Source organism: Salarias fasciatus, chromosome 16 (assembly GCF_902148845.1).
Source record: "Salarias fasciatus chromosome 16, fSalaFa1.1, whole genome shotgun sequence".
NCBI lineage: Eukaryota > Metazoa > Chordata > Actinopteri > Blenniiformes > Blenniidae > Salarias > Salarias fasciatus.
The window spans coordinates 21,338,878-21,357,579 of record NC_043760.1 but is presented as its reverse complement, the minus strand read 5'-3'; the positions used below and the strand labels follow the sequence as shown (position 1 = coordinate 21,357,579).

The 18,702-nt window shown below is 44.1% G+C and overlaps 1 protein-coding gene across 1 annotated transcript; it reads left to right on the top strand.

Moving 5' to 3' along the window:
* The first annotated feature begins 5,553 nt into the window (after positions 1-5,553).
* On the top strand, positions 5,554-18,395 carry LOC115403100 (peroxisomal bifunctional enzyme-like). The gene is made up of 7 exons (XM_030111898.1): positions 5,554-5,687; positions 7,162-7,265; positions 8,944-9,113; positions 9,436-9,547; positions 13,219-13,323; positions 16,017-16,358; positions 16,722-18,395. The coding sequence occupies exons 1-7, from the start codon at positions 5,614-5,616 to the stop codon at positions 17,972-17,974; spliced, it is 2,160 nt and encodes a 719-aa protein (XP_029967758.1). The 5' UTR covers positions 5,554-5,613; the 3' UTR covers positions 17,975-18,395.
* The last annotated feature ends 307 nt before the right edge of the window (positions 18,396-18,702 follow it).

The following is an 18,702-nucleotide window of genomic DNA, read 5'->3' as shown; positions in this document are numbered from 1 at the left end:
TGGCGAGGCTCCCCCCGCGCGCTGCCTGCGTGGACCATAGACCCCCCACCTCCCTTCCTCCCTCTGCGTTTATGTTGCAGTTGAGGCTGCGTGCGTGTCGGATCCGGGAAATGTTGGCATGGCCGCCTCGGGAGCACATAAGTGTCCGAAGAGTGAGAAGTTGGACGAGGCGCAGGCTCTGGCCAAGAGCTGCGCGGGGAGACCAGACTTCCTGCCTTGCGACGGGCTCTCCATCTGCGCGACGCACAGCCACGCGAAGTGCTTCAAGCTGCACTGGTGCTGCCACCTGGGCTGGTGTCACTGTAAGTTTGCTTTACTCCCTCTAACACTTATTTGTGGCTCCAGAAATCCATTTGATGGTGGATGGTTGTGGAATCATGGAGCGTTTCCAAGGGGCACCATGTAAGCCTCGATTCTAGCAGTTTCACCTTAAAACTAAAGGAGGGGTACTTGGTCTACCTTTCAGTGTGCATAAAGCAGCCACGGAGGCCTTTGTGCTCATTTCATACAGACTTGTTATGCTATGGCAAGAAAAACCAGCCACATCATAATGGAGCTTCTCACCTTATCATCCCCTTCCTCTGCAATTTGCAGGTTCGCCTCGCAGGACAGTCAGGCACCACGGTGAAAATAAACCAGCTTAGACTGCTGAATCAGGCGGAAGCGGGGCACCCAGTGAGAAGAGTATACCAGTGTGTGCCTTTGCATGATGCCTCCCCGCTCGGCTCGGCTCACACACTTCTTTCTGGAGATGCATAATAAGACTGGATGCAAAAGAGCGAAATGCTGTAACACCCTTATCTCATCACGTTTTCATTTTGAACCTGCCTATGACTGTCGCCTGGAGTACCTGGCTTAAACTTTTTCTGAAGCTGGTAATTGTGCATTCACCACAGGGAGCCCTGCTAGACTGCCTTTTTAATTACATTTTTAATAGGTTCCCAGGAAAACAAACACAAAAGGTCACACTGTAGTAAGGGTTGGCTCAGCATTTGAATTCTCAAACAAAAATTGTTCCTTTTACCTGTGGTGTTTTGTCAACCAACCACTTGTGACATTGTCACTGGCTTCACCTACTTTCTCTCTGCCACTGCAGATCTAATGTTTTCATTTCTGTCTTCATTTCTTTGACAGTGTTCCACTTTCCACTTTGTTGTCTCTTTTTTGAAACCTTTGGCAGACGAGAAGATAACTGGAGTTGGATGTAGGTAGAGTCAACGTTCCCAGCTGGTACAAACATTAGTCCAAGCTCTCATTAGCAGTAATTAGCTGTGTTTAGTGTCACTGCCAGTATGTCATGTCTGATGAGCGCTCACAGCAGCATTGAAACCACCTGGTCTGGATTTTTTTTTAACACACTTTATCCTCTGCTAACTGATTACATTTACTAAGCAGAGCCGTGAATTACTCTTTAACAATGGCCACAATGAGTCCGGAACAATCTTGTCCATCTGCTTGTTTTCGTATCAGCTCTGATATTTGCGTAGTAGAGCCTGCACTTCTCCTGTAGAGACAAGAAGTGAGGATCTTCTTGTCAGACTCCCTCAGCAGTGTCATCCGTCACGCCGTGCCGCTGTAGCCAGCAACTCTTTCTGAGGAGGAATATGAACACTGCATAGTTGCCCTGCATTGATTGATTCAGTGACCACTTTGAAATGTGCTGCAGTGCTGAATCATAAAAAGCTTCATTGAAGAATCGATACACTGGTCAGCAGAGGCCCGGGGGACTGCTCTTGATCAGGGATGTTTGATACCACTTTTTTCAGACCGATACCGAGTACGAGTACTCCATCTTCAGTACTCACCGATACGGAGTACTCACACTGATACTTTTGACACATAGAATTTCAAATAATGCAATGACAGATCATTTTTGAAAAATGACTTTTACTTCTAAAAACGGCAGCACAGCCACGATGCTTAAGTTCAAAATAATAACAGTTTAAGATATAACAAAAGTGAAAAATAAAACAAACAACTATTTGAATTTTTAAACTTTTTTTTAAATGAAATTAAGTGAAATATAAAACAGTTTCTCTGAGTTTTAAGGGTTTAAAAAATGAACTGAAGTACAAGATGTAAACAACTCTGAGTTATACACTTTTTTAAATGAACCAAAGTGCAAGATAAAACAGCTTTCTCAGAGTTTTAGATTTTACATAAACTAAAGTTTTTAAATGTACTAATTTTTCATGCTTTTTTATGAACTAAAGTCAAAGGTAGAACAACCCCTGAGTTTTAAGAGTCGCTCTAAGAGTTGCTCGTGTTAGTTGTACTGCTCTCTGGGTTCTTTTCAGTTTCTTGGTCTTCAGTAGACTTTGTCGTTGAGTTGGTTGCATGAGTTTTCTTTTTTCCAGCACAAGAGCGTCAACTCTCTGTACTCGTCCACATGCTTCGCCTCAGGCGTTTCAACAAATTACTAGTGTTAATTTAACAAGGTCATGCATTGTAGAGTTTGCATTCTGCAAAGCTTGGCTCGTTGTCGCTTATATAGAAGAATTTCCACACCGGTGAAGTTTTGACGAGGAGCCCTTCTCACGTTTTCATTCTCAGGATGTGATGCACATGGAGAAGTCAACCCGCGGCAGTGTAGCGCCAACTCCCGGCGAGGAGGGCTTACTACGCGTGGGATTTTCTTGCCTTGAGTATCAGCGGCTGGCATTGACAGCCTTCAACAGTACTCGATACTTTGAAATAAGGCCACTATCGGCCCGTTACCGATACCTGGTATCGGTACTCACCCATCCCCACTCTTGATTGATTGTTCTTGTTTGGGAACTCCAGCACTTCAGTCATTTATACTGCAGATCGGCCGGGAAAGGATGCTGAGCAGCAGCACCAAAGTTCAACAAGTTTGGGTTTTTGTCTATTTTTCTAAAATTTCCAAAAAAACAGGATCAGGTTATCAGTTTTGCAAAGCAGTTTCTTGTGATCTTGTTTTGATACAACAGATTGTTTGCCATGTACCAACCACAGCTGGCATCACCAGTAGCAATATTATTCCAAGTTCAATAGTTTAGTTTTTCAGATATTTAAGCTAAAATGCAGGGTCATTTAAATATTATCTATGAAGTCAGGCTGATCCTTTTATTAAAACTACATGTAGTGTTCAGTCTATTTTTGGGACTGATCCTAAAATTCCTGTTGGAGCAGTTGACTACATAAATCTCATTGTCTGTCTTGAGGATTTCCGTGCACCTGTGTGAAGGATTTAGACCTACAATCAGTCATCAGTCAGTACAATCAACCTACACAATTTACAGAAAATATAAAACTTTGAGTGTATAATTTCTATGAATAATATACCGTACATGTAAAATATTGTATTTCAGCCTTGTTGTGCATATAAAAGGCATTACATTGTTTCTTTTTAATAATTTTTTATGGTTTTTCTGTATGAATAAAACTTAATGGTTTTGAGGCGCCGGACAAATGGATCCCTGTGGAGAGCCTCAAACGTTTTACTAAAATGGCTGCAAAGGCTGCATTTTAATTGGTTACTTACAAATCGGGTTTGTGGTGCAGCTCTGTGTGCCACACATACTCCCACTTTTTATTGTCAACCAATTAGAATAGTTTTATTTGTGTTGTTTCGTTGTTTGGACAGTGCCCTTGTCACTCATCTGCACTCGAGCATTTTCGTCTCTAACTGCATCCACACTTCAGGAAGTGATGGAGCTGGAGCCCGTTGCACGGTAAGAATAAATGAGTGCAATAAGTGACGGCTGCAATAAGTTTCATTTGTTCGTTCTCCCAGACTGAAGGAACGGATTTTTCATGTGATCTGTTGAGGCATCTGCTTTATAGGATATTTTTGTTGCTAGATTTTTTTTCCATTTACAAAGGCACCAACTGGTAATTTTCTTGATTTTTCAGTCAGATCTCCATATTTAATCATTTCTGAAGGCAGCTTTGTTTACAGAGACTTAATTATCTGTCATATTTATTGGTTGTGTTTGGTTTTCATTCATTGTTAACAAGACTGAGAATCCATTATGTTAATTATTTTTGTTTAGTGGTTTAAATTTGATTCCAGTTCCAGGATAAAATGTTCTTTAGAAGTGAAAGTTTATTGATTTTGATCTATGCTCTTTCATTATCATGGCATATTATATTAGTTGAAAATGGTCTCAAAATAACATTGTTGTTCAGTGCAATATTATCACTTATTGCAATAATTTCTGAGACAATTAACCGCACAGAAATTTTTGTTATTACTGTATGTGTAAATAAGCTGGATTTCCCTAAGGGGACAAACAAAGTCATTTTTTTTTCTGTCTATCTGGTTCTATAATCAATGTGTAATTGTTGCAAAGACCAATACAGTGAACCATGTACCTGTGGCAGACATACCATTTCTCCAAAATAAAACAGATGACAATGTTTGATTATATACATATCAGTTTTTCTTTCCTCCTAAGTAACTGCATCAACATTAAAGTGGCTAGGTTTGCAGCATCAACTTGCCTCCAAGGTAATTTGCGCCCCCCCCCTAAAAAAACTGTCACCAGCCGCCACTGTGGATATCAGAACTTATAGTGGTTCCTGGGTCACCCAGGGGTCACGAGTGAATTTAGGGATGAAATAGAACTGGATGAAAAATGATTTTAAAAAAGTCCACTCCAGACCAGTAGGGGGCAGCGGTGCTTCAACAAAGCAACCAGCAATCCTGGTGTTGCCAGATTGGATAAAAAAAAAAAAAAACTTGGGCAAAAAAAAAAACTTCCATGTTTAAACAAACTGTTCTATAATCTCCCCCATTTGGAAAATAAAGTTAAATTATTTAGAAAAACCTTTACTCAAGAACAATTAACAACACAAAGGCAAACATTCCACAGTACTAACAAAACAATAAGGTAAGGAAGGAATATCAGCAGAAATCAAACAAAAATTAGTAAAAAATTAACAGGATGAATGACACAATTGACATCGCATATTATATTTATAGTCAAACTTATTTTGAGGCTCTTACGGCAATTCAAGCAATATTTAAATTCCCAGAGAAAAAGACTCATTACCTGCAATGAATGTGAAACGTTTCGTGAGTGAATTAAAATGAATCTTAATTCTCTGACATTGTTAAAGAAAAAAAAAAACCATTGTTATAAATCTAACAATCAAGGAGTGAAATTCGGTTGTAAAAATATATATGAAATTCCCTCCTTACCTGTGTGGAGATATGATAAAGTTATTATAAACAACCACATTTCATATTGTTATTGGATTTTTTTATTCATTTATTTATTTTTGGATGGGTCAGGGAATTATGATTACTCTATGTGGGCAGAGCATTCCTATTTCACTCTCCTTTGGTTAGTTAGTACAGAGTTTAGTAACACTGTGTCCCTGTGATGTGTTAATAATAGTCCAATGTTTTGAGTTCAGCATTGGTTTTTAGAGAGGATATGATTTTTTTATTTTTTTTTTAATTTATTTATTTATTTATTTTTTTGCTGCTTTCCACAGGCTGAAATCTATCGGCCAGATCTGGCAACCAAAATATTGGCAACATGTCGATGTGTTGTGACTTGCTACAACTTCAGTTTCAAAGTTCACTCTGCACTCACACCAAACGACTGAGGCACAATCCAGGCAAGACAGTCTGGCTGCGCCATGGCTGCGTTTGCTCGTGTTTCGGGGTCTGTCGGCTTGATAACCCTTCAAAATCCTCCTGTTAACGCACTGAGGTGAGCTGAAGTAAACACGGCTGCAGAGCCTCTCCACTGCCAGCTCTTCCCATCAGGATCAGGCTTTTACTGCAATAACACATGCACTTTGTTCACAGTGGCTCCAGGTGTGCAACAGGTATTTTCTATGCGCAACTGAAATATACAGACGAGTTTGTCAGAAAATAAGTGAATCGATTGTTTTTGTGAGGATAAGATGACAAATCTTGTCAGTAGGTGGAGACAAAGTACTTGTCGTTGTAACATTAGTCAGAGGTGGTTAAAAAAAAACAGATATGCGATTGAAAAAGAATCACTGTTTCATTTGAATAAAATCAAATATAATGTAACTTGACAACTACATGCGAGCTATCAGTGTAATGCATAATTGCTTGCATTGAGACAGATTTTCGTTGAAAATACCATTTTTTATTTTATTATTTGTGAGTAGGGGAATTAAAGGTAAAGAAGCAAGCTTGTAACTAAATCTCACTGCAGACACACCATTGTAGCTTCTAAAATGTCCAGGATGTATTAAAACGTTCAAAGTCAGTTTGGACAGCAGAACTGGAAACACATGATCTAATTATAGTTTCGAGTAACAGGGATGAGAGGAAAAATATAGATTATTTCTAACGAAGCACATTGTTTTAGAATTGAGTGCATTGAGTAAAGCTAATTGTGTTTGTAATGATGACAATGAGTTAGAATGTAGTGTAAAAACCACAATTGAACAGGAAAGAAATTAAGCAATAAATATAGAATTCCCTATATTTTTAAAATAAAAGCCTTTAAACTCATATTTTGAAGTTATTTTAAACATCTTGAGGATTACACCGATAGGTTCCCTGTTGTTACATCTCTAACATCAAGACACCATCCATCAAGAATGACACAAATAATGACTGAGAAATTAGGTTTTGTTTTGTTTTTTTTTATTGAATGATTAAATGAAAAAATAATGTTGGAGGGAAAAAGGAATCCCCCAGCCCTTCACATCCCTGAAGCTTACTGGTGCTCCCAAGTGGAGCTCTCACTCCTTAAACTTTAGGGTCCATTAGTGAGCATCACATGCCCCTCTTTATCAGGTGCAACAGTCTACAGGTTCTCTTTGCAAAATCATTCTGAAACTTAATGCCTGCGAGGTGTGCCAAAATCCTATCGATCATTTACTTAAGTTCATATCTCTGGAACCCTCTGTTGACATTTCACATAGTTACACACACTCACACCAGCTCACACAGTGGAAACTCAAACAGGCTCGCTGGGCACTATAATAACTCTGCCACAGCACTGCTTTATACACATATTTATTCTTTTTGCACTCTATTGAAGCCATCAGTGCCCCTTTTTTACTGTTGCATAATTCATATATGATGTATACAAGCTTCTAATTAATGCACACATGCACAACCAGTTAAACACACATACACCTTTTTCAGTTTTTAACAGTTAAAACTTGAAAAAAAGGTTCAATCACTGTTTCTTGTTCCAGTGCTGCAGTGAGGCAAGGCATTGTTGACTCGGTGCAGAGAGCTCTGAGGGAGCCCAAGGTGAAGTGTGTCGTCATCTGTGGCCAGAATGGAATATTTTGTGGAGGTATGGATTTTTTTTTTCTACTTAACAGGATTAATAAACTATCAAAAATCTCCTTATTTTCAAATTCCGTTATAATAATTCTTATGCTGAAATAATCACCAATAGCGTTATCTCAACACCAATAAAGATAGGGAGGGGCTGCAGGCAAGGCTGACCCTTGTCCCCTCTGTTATTTATTTGATCAATTGAGCCTTTCGTTATTGCTGTAAGGGATCATGTCAAGGGGGTAACCCTTGGAAGGTTTGACCACCGAAGAGCTCTTTATGCCGATGATGTCATTCTTTTCTTAAAAATAATTGCAAACATCTATCCCAGCCCTTCTAGACTTAAATAAGAAATTTGGATCCATATCCTGCTACAAAATAAATAAATCAAAGTACTCTATAATGCTTTTGAATTCTGAATAGAGGTCAAACCCACCTGAATGCACTCGTCTATTTAGAAATGTGAATAACTTCACTTATCTTGGAATTGAAATCATGCCAAAACTGGAAGATGTAGTAGCACACAATGATAGCCCATTTATGGTCAGTGTTTCTGAAGCAGTGGAAAAATGGTCAAATCTCCAAATCTCATTGATTGGCAGAATTAATATATTAAAAATGAATGTGGTCCCCAAATTTCTGTATCTGTTTCAGAATATCCCCCTGCCATCCCCATCAGATTTTTCCCCAATATTAAAAAAGTTTTTAACAAATTCCTATAGAACAATAGACGTCCCAGACTCCGCTTGTCCCTCTTATATTTGCCTTTTAGCAGAGGAGGGCTTCAATGCCCTAACATGCTCTGGTATTACCGGGCAACCCAGTTAAGAACAATGATGCTAATCTAAGTTGTCTCTTCAAATGCCCCTCCCCAATTACTTATACTCTGACAAATACAACCAACTTACAAAGATGATGTACAACCCAATAGTGAAGAATATGGTACGTGTCTTGCATGCGACCCAAAGTTACTTAAAGGAAGCCTCATCCCTCTCTGTATTCAGCCCAATGTGGGGCAGCAATGACTTTGTTCCAGGCAGAAAGATGGAGGATTTAAATTATGGGCAGACATGGGTGTGGGATTAATGAGGGATGTCTATGGAAGGGAAGAAGTCAGTAGTAAGTAACAGGAGATTTTGCAAGCATAACAAAATGACTTAAAGAATTGTCTGAATGTTGATCATTGGAAAAAAAATTACATACACTTTAAAGGACAAGCAAGATACTTTTGAAAGAGTTTGGGGTCACTTCATCAATTACATTATGAACAAGTAGCTGTCTTATTTACTCAGAGAATCTGGGACGTCATAACCCTGTACGGTTCCACAGCTGTGCTGCATTTTGGCGGGGCTGCTCAGCGTCTGGAAGGACTCTCGTGTACTCAAATGCTGATTTCGTAAATGTACCTTGTGTTTCTTTGTTTCTTGGTTTATAACTTGTAAAATCTTAATAAAAATATTATTTAAAAAAAAAAAATCTCATTTTGTTAAATATTCTGAAACATCACTGCACAGGAGTGGAAAAAGATCATAATTGTCATAAACTGTATTGAAGTGATTGATGATCGAGACTAAGTATTTCGTGTAATGTCTTCTCAAACCTCTCATCCTGAAGCACTGCATTTCTCTAGATGTCATTTCTGCCTTGCTGTTGCAGCCTTCTAATCAGTGTCAATTTGATTTTTTTTTAAACAGGAGCCGACATCAGAGAGTTCAGTGGACCAATGTCAGGGCCTCCACTTACACCGATGATCCATTCCATCGAGGCTGCGGCCAAACCGATGGTGGCAGCCATAGAGGGGAGCGCTTTAGGCGGTGGACTTTTGTTAGCGCTTGGCTGTCATTATCGAATCGCACACTCTAAAGTTAGTTCATGGTTGAGATCTCCCTGTCTCTCTCTGTCAGTGTCTCGGAGATGCCAGTGTCAAGCTGCATCAGTATTTGACAACTTTATTTCACATTAGAGAGTGATTGCTTACTAAATTGTATTCCAGTTAAATCCTGCCAAAGTAGCAATGCTTTCCACATGATAACAAATAGGATATGATATCCTTGTATTTTGTGTCATCTGTTAATCATTTGTACCTTTCTGCATATAACAAGACAGTATTATATGTACTTTGCTGTGGACCATTGCTTATCATGTACCTTCCATACAAGAAATATTCTGACTTTGTGTCCCGTCAGACCCGACTGGGATTTCCTGAGGTGATTCTGGGTCTGCTGCCAGCTGCAGGGGGAACCCAGCTTCTGCCAAGGCTCATCGGGGTCCCAGCTGCCCTGGACCTCATTACCACAGGTGAAAATAACCCAACTTTACACTGTCTGGCTTAGAGTTCTTTTACACAAATGTTATTGTATAAAACTTGCTGCAGAAACTATTGCTGAATCTGATAGAAAAGTATCAGAATCCAAAACAATTTGCTGGTTTGTGTGTATGAAGCTACATAGCTGCTGCCCCAGCCCACCACCGAAGGCACTGATAATTCAGTTCAATTGAATTCAATTCAACTTCATGATATGCTTAGCCCACCTACGGGCTTCGCTATTGGTACTCCTCTTGGCGCCAGCCAATCCACTGAGACAACAGAAAACTCAACGCACCAATCCTGGCCGCGTGCTGGCACAGCACCACGTCCCTAGCCGAGGGCATATCCCGAGCCGGCGGCGGCCACTCTCCCTTCTTCTTCCTCAGCCCTTGAGACTTGCAGAAGCCATTTCAAGATCTTCAAGATCAAGATCAAGATTCTTCATGGACAAACCCGCCTGCAACGAGTCGCCATCGGGCGTCGGGCCTTTCACCTGCCGCTTCTGTGGCACCGCTCTCATGGAGCAAGATCACCATGAGCGCTGCTTCGTCTACCTGAGTTGGCAGCATCACCGCCAGCGGACTTCCTGCCCTGCCTGCCTTGCCCTGCCACTAGAACAGTCCCAGCTGCGAGCACACGGCCCGGTAATGCACCACATCGAGCTCCTGGGGTTCATGGTGAACCGAGACAAGAGCGCGCTCACCCCAGCTCAGCATATGGCTTACCTGGGTTTGGAGCTGGATACGCTCTCTATGACGGCCCGCCCCTCCGAGGACTGGTGAACTTTCCTCCTCTTGGCCCTGAGATCTGCGATGACGACACCTCTGGTCAGGGTCCATTTGATCAGGACCGTCCTGGGTTTAATGGCCGCGGCCCACCCGATGGTACGGTTGGGCCTTCTACACATGCGCAGGCTGCAGCGGTGGTTTGCACACCTCTAGTGCTTGGGGAAGCGGGACAGATGCAGAAAGGTCTCGATCCCGCTCCAGGCACGCCAGGATCTCCTTTTCTGGATGGATCCTGCTCTCCTTACGCAGGAAGTCCCCTTGGGCTGCGTATCGCATCACGTCGAGGTGTTCACGGATGCGTCTCTCGCAGGATGGGGAGGAACCCTAGGCCATCTCGCGGGTGAGACTAGTGGAACTAGATCTTCCTCCAGCGGTGGTTTCCACCATCCAGAGTGCCAGGGCCCCCTCTACTGTCAACGCCTACGAGTCTCGGTGGCAGCTCTTCACAACGTGCTGCTCGGAGAGGGGTCTGGACCCGGTCTCCTGCGCTATCCGTGGAGTTTCTTCAGGCCCTGCTGGACAGCGGTCGCTCTGCATCAACTCTAGTGGTGTTTGCATCGGCCATTACAGCGGGTCATGGCTGCTTCGGCCGCTTCTCTGCACGCAGTCACCCGCTGGTGAAGCGGTTTCTGCACTGGATGTGTCGGCTACGGCCACCCCCCAGGCATGTGGTCTCCCCGTGGGACCACCACACGGTGTTGGAGGGTGGCGCTACCATCCGCCAAGAGAGTTGGGGATCTCTGCGCCTTGTCGGTTCATCCCTCCTGCATGGTGTTCAGTCAGAATGGGGGACTCGTGCACCTCTGGCCTAATCCGGCCTTTCATTCCAAGGTGATCACTTCGGACTTCCGGTCGCGAGTGATCCGGATCAGAACGCTTAGCTCCCTGCCTGGCTCGTCTGGGGACAACCCATGGCTGCGGTTGCTGTGCCCGGTCATGACTCTACGTTACTATGTTGAGCACCCAGCTGGCTTTCGCACTACGGACCAGCTGTTTGTGAGGTTTGGAGCCAGGGGGCGTGGAGCCCCGCTGACCTCTCAGCGTCTCGCCCGCTGGGTAGGGGGCGCTATTGCAGCTGCCTATGAGTCGCAGAATCTCCTGCCCCCAGCGGTGATTCGTGCTCATTCCACACAGAGTATGGCTGCCTCTGCGGCCCTGTGCAGAGGTGTCATGGTGGGTGACATCTGCCAGGCTGCCTCCTGGGTCTCCGCTTCCACTTTTGTGCATTCATATCTGATGGATATGTGCACAGACATTGTGGCCATGTTGGCCACCCGGCTGCCGCGTCCCGTGTGGGGTCGCGGACCAGGGTTTTTCCCCCCCTGCCGCTGTGGCTTTGCCCCGGCCGGCGGATGTTGTGACCGTGTCGGTGCTCAGCGGGAACAGCAGTTCTGCCGCTTACCGTGTTGGTCCTTCTGGCCCGGCTGCCGCGTCCCGTGTGGGGTCGCGGACCAAGGTTTTTCCCCCCCGCCGCTGTGGCTTTGCCCCGGCCGGCGGATGTTGTGACCGTGTCGGTGCTTAGCGGGAACAGCAGTTCTGCCGCTTACCGTGTTGGTCCTTCTGGCCCGGCTGCCGCTTCCCGTGTGGGTCGTGGACCAGGGTTTTTCCCCGCCTGCCGCCGTGGCTTTGCCCCGGCTGGCGTGTGCATCCGTCGCTGTGGTGATGCTTGTGCACGTTGTGGGCAGCGCCTCGGTGCGAGGCTGCCTGCCCCATTTCTCGGGAGTTCTGTGGCCGTTCTGGACGTACGGTTTGTTTACCTCCGTCTTCCGCACCAATCCTGTCAGCATGGCAGCTGGGAGTACATTCATCCCTACGGCCTCCGCCTTGGTGAGTACCAATAGCGAAGCCCGTAGGCAGGCTAAGCATATCACAAAGTAGAATTAGTAGTTACTTAACGTAACTCCAGTTCTACGAGTGTATGCGTGCCCACCAACCTGCTGGCCCAGCTGTCTGCTTCCCTTACTTGGCTGATTCAGAAGAAGGGAGAGTGGCCGCCGCCGGCTTGGGATATGCCCTCACCTAGGGGCGTGGTGCTGTGCCAGCACGCGGCTAGGATTGGTGCGTCGAATTTCTGTTGTCTCAGTGGATTGGCTGGTGCCAAGAGGAGTACCAATAGTGAAGCCCGTAGGTGGGCACGCATACACTCGTAGAACTGGAGTTACGCTAAGTAACTACTAATTCATTGCAATTCAATTTTATTTATACGGTGCCAAATGCAACACAGTCATCTCAAAGCACTTTTACAGAGAGAAAAAGAAACACTGTTTCTCCATAAGCAAGCAGAAGCCACAGTGGACAGGAAAAGGAAGAACGCTTTCCAGAACCAGGCTCAGAAGTGACGACTTTCTGCTGTCCTGGTTGGGGTTAGGAGATAGAAGGAGAGAAAAAGAGAGGACAGAGAGCAACAGATATCACAGCAGGTATTCAGAGCTCCACTAGAGTCCCTGCCTTTATGGGTCAGAGGGAAACACAGGTGGTCATAGTGTTACGGCTCACAGATGCATGAAAGCTTGAAGGAAGTAATACTTGCGGTTTTCCCTAGTTACCAGCAGGGGTCAGTGTTAGTTGAGTTAGTTCAGTTTAACCATAAGACCTTTATCAAATTCATGAGTGATTCAGTGCTGGAGTCAGAAATTCTAAAATAGACTAAAGTCTTCCTCCACTGTCATCCCTCAGCATTGAAAAAATACAAAAAAGAACAACTTGATTTGGTTGTATTGTGTGTATTTTAATGTCAAAACCGGTCAATTTGTGATTTTTATCATCTAACCATTTGAATTAAGACATTTTATTTGGAAGTGTGGAACGTTGTGTTTCAAAAAATCTTACATTGAAATAAAAAAATCTGTTCTTTTACTGCATTTCCTCCACAGGCCGCCATGTGACTGCTGCTGAGGCGCTGCAGCTTGGGATGGTGGATCAGGTTACCGATCGCAACATCATGGATGTTGCTGTGAAGTTTGCCTTGAGTGTTGTAGGTGAGATTTTTTTTTTTTTTTTTTTTTTTTCGAAAAAAGCACACACAAGTTTCTCACTGACAGAAAACACACTGTTCTCTCCAGCAGTGGGAAATTTTGACTCAGGGAAAGATATTCTCCTCGAACAGTTATTTTAGGCAAGTCCGATATCAAAAAATGCCGTCATGTAGGTTGTGGAAGTCAAAGGAAGCAGAAGACACAGCAGCCAGATCTTCCACTGCAGAAGACATAAATGTTTCATGGTTTTGTCAGATGTGCTCTGATGTCTTCACTGCTTTTGCTGTATTATTCAGAAGGGCGAAAAGGGACAAACTTTCCTAGAATATTAATATTTAGCCCTCGGTAGACATTTGGGAGGCTGAGGATTGCCCTGAACACGTGAATCAGACTTATTTAATGAATCGCCAAAGTGTGTCACGTCCCTACAGGAAAACCTCTCTTACATTTGTAAGATAGTGACAATATTGGCAGATATCACAAATACCTTCAACTCAGATGAAAGAAAATTAGAGCAATTTATTTTGATTCTGGAAAAACAGTTGGCATGCTTTCACTGGTTTTCTTCTGTAGGAAACGATATCATCAGAAGACTTTTATATATTTTTTCTTCTTCTTCATTTTAGACTAGGTTGCATTACATTCGGGGAGAACGTGCTGGCTTCTTTGAGCAGATAGTAGTCTCATTTTAAACATACAGGCGTGAGAGTAGCAGCAGTCTTCTCATCAAATTCTCAGCAGGAAATCAAAGAGGCAGTTTTATCAAAATGTACTATTCCTTTTATTCATTTCCACATTCAGAAGTGTGATATCCCCTCTGGTATTGTCGACTAATACCATGCCACCCACTCTGGTGTGTGGTGTTCTGTGTTGGAATGAAGAGAAGGTGTATTTTACTCAGCACTGCCTCTGCAGAGTGTTTGATTCTTCAGCATGAAATGAACACGAGATGTTGGTTCTGGACTATATTGTGAGCTGCCAGCGACTTTTGCAGAGACGTCGTCTACGGCTGTTTGTTGCTTGCGTTCTTGGCAATGACAGCTAATTTTGTGAAGTCCGTACAGATTTCAGGAATCCTGTTAGTGCTCTGCTTTGCACCTCGAGCAAAAACTTTAAAGCGCACCTGTGCAAAATGTCAACCGTTAAGTTTATAAAACTGCACATAAAGCAGGATTTTACAATCAAAAGATTATTGCAGTCTTATGCTTTTCCCATCATTTTTTTTTCTCCACTCTACACAGCCAAGATGACTTTGAGTGGGTGAGATAGTGAGTGTTGTTAGTAAAGCTGAGGCTCAGAGTGAGTCAGACAGAAAAGCCAACAGCATACAAGATGGGAGATTTGAGGAGATAGAGGCGAATCTGTGGAGATTTTGACAGATACAACAGTCTTTGGTTGATTAGTGGGGGTGCTAAACAGTGAAGAGTTATCAGTCTAAATATACTAACAGAATGTGAAGGGTTTCTGACTTCAGGGTGGACCGGCTGACGGGACCCACAGAATAAATTAAATCTGGCATGTTTGCAAATTTTCTGCCACTGTGGGTACATATTTTGTCCAAAAATATTTTTGGTGCTTAATTTGATGCACGTGTGGACACACACACACACACACACAAACACACACACACACACACACACACACACACACACATGCACTTGTGCGCCTCTTGCTGGTGGTGAGATTAACTTCTTTTTTTCCAATGGTTACATCTGCCTGCTACATCTGTCAGGACAGCCAGGATTCCCATTCGCAACAAATCCAGAGCTCAACCATTTACAGATTAACCGCTGCAATAATACTCTGCTAAATTACAACAGAATCACATTGCACTGCCACACAACACCTCTCTTTTTTCATTGTAGACACAATATGCATTTCATGGGCCTGCAATAAACCTTTACAGTTTTTTTTGGCCCTTGATTTGCTGTATTACAGAGAATAGTTGTCACCAAACTAAGTGAATAGTATTAATCAGATGTGGCTGCTGTCCCTTTAAGCTTTGCCATGGTGACCCAGTTTTTGGCCCAGACCCACAGCTGAGTGTAATTCAGTGGGCCTGTGAAGGATTCTGACTACTGTCTCGTGTAATCGTGTCACAGGAGGTAGGAATGGGAATTAAGATGCTTTTAACAAGGTTTTAGCTGAGTGGCCATCTTCCTCACTCTCATTGTTCCCAGACTTAAATCACGGCTGACAACAAGCTCGATGCTGTAAAGTTAGACTTAATATTAAATCTTCTCATGTAGCTTTACCTGGCAGAATGCTCTGTTACACACACAAACACACACACACACACTTTGCTCTCCAGGCCAGAAATTTACCAACTGTTTTGCTTTAGATCTGTGCAAGGTGAAATGTGACGGCGCTCTGGTAAGATCTTTCCGTCTGGAAATGGTCCGTCAAATCACTCCACTCTGCTTGCAGAAGCTATTGGAGTAGTGAAGTGATTGAGTGGATGAGTGTGCCTGAAAAACCAATTATCTGCAGACTTGCTGAGTGCTGGTTGACAGATTCTACAAAAGTGGGGAAAAAAAGTGGTGCCAATGAAAAATACAACTTCAAAAAATATTTATATGCAGATTCCGACAGATATGCAGCATTGGAGCAAAAGTTTATTTCCTTTAATCTTTCAGGAAAAGTTACTAAAGTTGAATAACTGTCATTGAACTGTCACTTCTATTTTTCCCCCTCAGGGAAACCGCTGGATGCACGTCGGATAAGCATGCAGTCATGTCCACACTCTCCTGATTTGGATGAGCTCTTTGAGAGAACAATGCAGCATGTGCGTCAGCGTGCACGTGGGGCAGTAGCGCCGGTTGCCTGTGTCCAGGCGGTGCGTGCGGCGGCCACCCTGCCCTACGCTCAGGGCATGGAGAGGGAGACAGAGCTGATGGCCACCCTCTTCACCTCAGGCCAGGCCCGCGCTCTGCAGTACTGCTTCTTTGCCCAGAGAGCTGTTGGCAGGTGGAGCATGCCCGGTGGAGCCCGCTGGGACACAAGCAAGCCCCGGCCCGTGCACAAAACAGCTGTCATTGGTAAGAGCTGTGGGCTTTTAATTTCTCTTTGTCCTCAGCTTTCAATTAGCACAAACACAATGAGTCATCAAGCTATCTGCGTAACATCTAAATTCACGTTGCCTATGGAAACTAAACCCTCACTTTCAGTATTAATGGATGAATTCTCTCTGCCCTGCAGGGAGGGTTGGATGTATGACAGTCTGGATATGTGAAGCTCAGCAGCTTGCGCATTAAAATTTCAGGCTTTCAAAAAAAATAAATAACTGAAATGCTATTCATAGTCTAGAACTATGAAAAAAAGCTATTATGTGATCATTTTGGTAGTATTTGCATTTCTGAGGTATTTTTCTCTGTTTTCACTTTGTGATTTGGTCCTTCCAGGTCTTGGCACCATGGGAAGAGGCATAGCTGTGACTCTGGCCCAGGCAGGGTTTCCTGTGATTGCTGTGGAAAATCACGAGAAGCAACTGATGGAGGCAAAGCAGGCAATATCGGGCATGTTGGAGCGGGGGGCCAAAAGACGAGGGGTGACTCCTGTGCTCAACAAGATCACTTACAGCCGTGATATTCAGTCTGTAGCAAATGCCGACCTGGTCATCGAAGCTGTGTTTGAGGACATGGCTCTGAAGGAGAAGGTCTTTCAACAACTGTCGGCTATTTGCAAACCTGGCGCTCTGCTCTGCACAAACACATCTGGTCTTAACGTTGACCACTTGGCGTCCCAAGTCCGCAACCCAGAGCTGGTAGTTGGGATGCATTTCTTTGCGCCTGCCCATGTAATGAAGCTACTGGAGGTGGTGTACGGGCCGCGGTCGTCTCCCGAAGCTTTGGCCACCGCGATGGCAGTGGGAAAGAAAATCGGGAAAGTCAGCGTGGCAGTTGGAAACTGCCAGGGTTTTGTGGGGAACCGCATGCTGGAGCACTACATGGAACAGGCCCTCTTTCTGCTGGAAGAGGGAGCCACTCCTGAGCTGGTAGACCAAGCACTGGAGGAGTTTGGCTTTGCCATGGGTGTGTTCAGAGTGTCTGACCTCTCTGGGCTCGACATCGGCTGGAGAATCAGGAAGGGGAAAGGGCTGGCAGTGCCTGATCCAACCACGGGGCAAACGGCTAGAGTTCAGCAAGGCCGTCGGTACAGCCCTGTGGCAGACCTGATCTGTGAGCAGGGACGGTTTGGTCAGAAAACAGGCCAGGGCTGGTATCAGTACAACACGCCTGGCAGTCGGGTTGGTAAACCTGACCCGTGGGTGCACAACTTCCTAAAGGACTACCGAGCGCAGCATGGCCTGGTGGCACGCCGTATAGACCACCAGGAAGTGCTGGAGCGCTGCCTCTATTCCATGATCAATGAGGGCTTCCGCATCCTGGAGGACGGAATAGCCGCTGGGCCTGAAGACATCGACGTCATCTATGTGTTTGGGTACAACTGGCCCCGGCACCGTGGAGGCCCCATGTTCTATGCCCACATGGTTGGGCTTCCCAAGGTGTTGGAGAGGCTGGAGCACTACCACCAGGCCCACCCCGATGTGCCGTCCCTGCAGCCGTGCAACCTGCTCAGGAAGCTGGTGGCCAATGGGAGCCCACCGATCCAGAAGTGGAAAGAAGTCATGAAGAAAATCAACAGCCGCCTCTGAAGTCAGCTTCCATACATCAGTCCTCACATCTGATCAGATGCATCAGTACAAGTAATGGACCAGCAAATAAAGTTGCACTTTTTAACCCAATGATGCTGTCTATTGATTTCATATCTCTTCCAGTGGTGGGTGATGTTGTCAGAGACTGTGTACTGAGCCAGCGTTTTTGGCACACTTAAATGATTGTATGAGCAAACCAAAATGATCCCAATCCTTTGTCTGTAAAACTTGTATGATTTTTTTGTATCTGATTTCAGGAAAAAAATCTAATCTGCATAATCAAAACCCTGATAGTATCGTCAGTAAATCATGCTAAAATGCAAAAAAAAGCTTGACTTTTCTTCATTATTTGCCTTCACAAATCTTTGACTAAACATATTTGATTATTTTCACTGTATGTACAATTCAATGTGATACTTTAATAAAATTACATTGTCACCTGCGATTTATGCTGTACTATTTGTGCAAGTAAATGGACTCTTTATTCAGGTAACAGTGTGTGTGTGTGTGTGTGTGTGTGTGTGTGTGTGTGTGTGTTCTCGTATTTCTATCCTTGTTGGGGCCAAATGTCCCCACAAGGATAGCAAAACGTGGAACGACGTGCCTTGTGGGGACCTTTTTCCGGTCCTAAGTAGGAGAAACAGTGTTTTCTTGACCATGTTGTTGTTACTGAAAAAAGTAAAAGTGCAAAAACATTTCTTTAGGGTTAGGCTTTGTTGTGGTGTGGG

Coding starts and splice junctions, on each gene's coding strand:
- LOC115403100 (XM_030111898.1), top strand. CDS start 5,614: ATGGCTGCGTTTGCTCGTGTTTCGGGGTCTGTCGGCTTGATAACCCTT. Junction 5,688..7,161: donor CCTCCTGTTAACGCACTGAG/GTGAGCTGAAGT, acceptor TTCTTGTTCCAG/TGCTGCAGTGAGGCAAGGCA. Junction 9,114..9,435: donor ATCGAATCGCACACTCTAAA/GTTAGTTCATGG, acceptor GTGTCCCGTCAG/ACCCGACTGGGATTTCCTGA.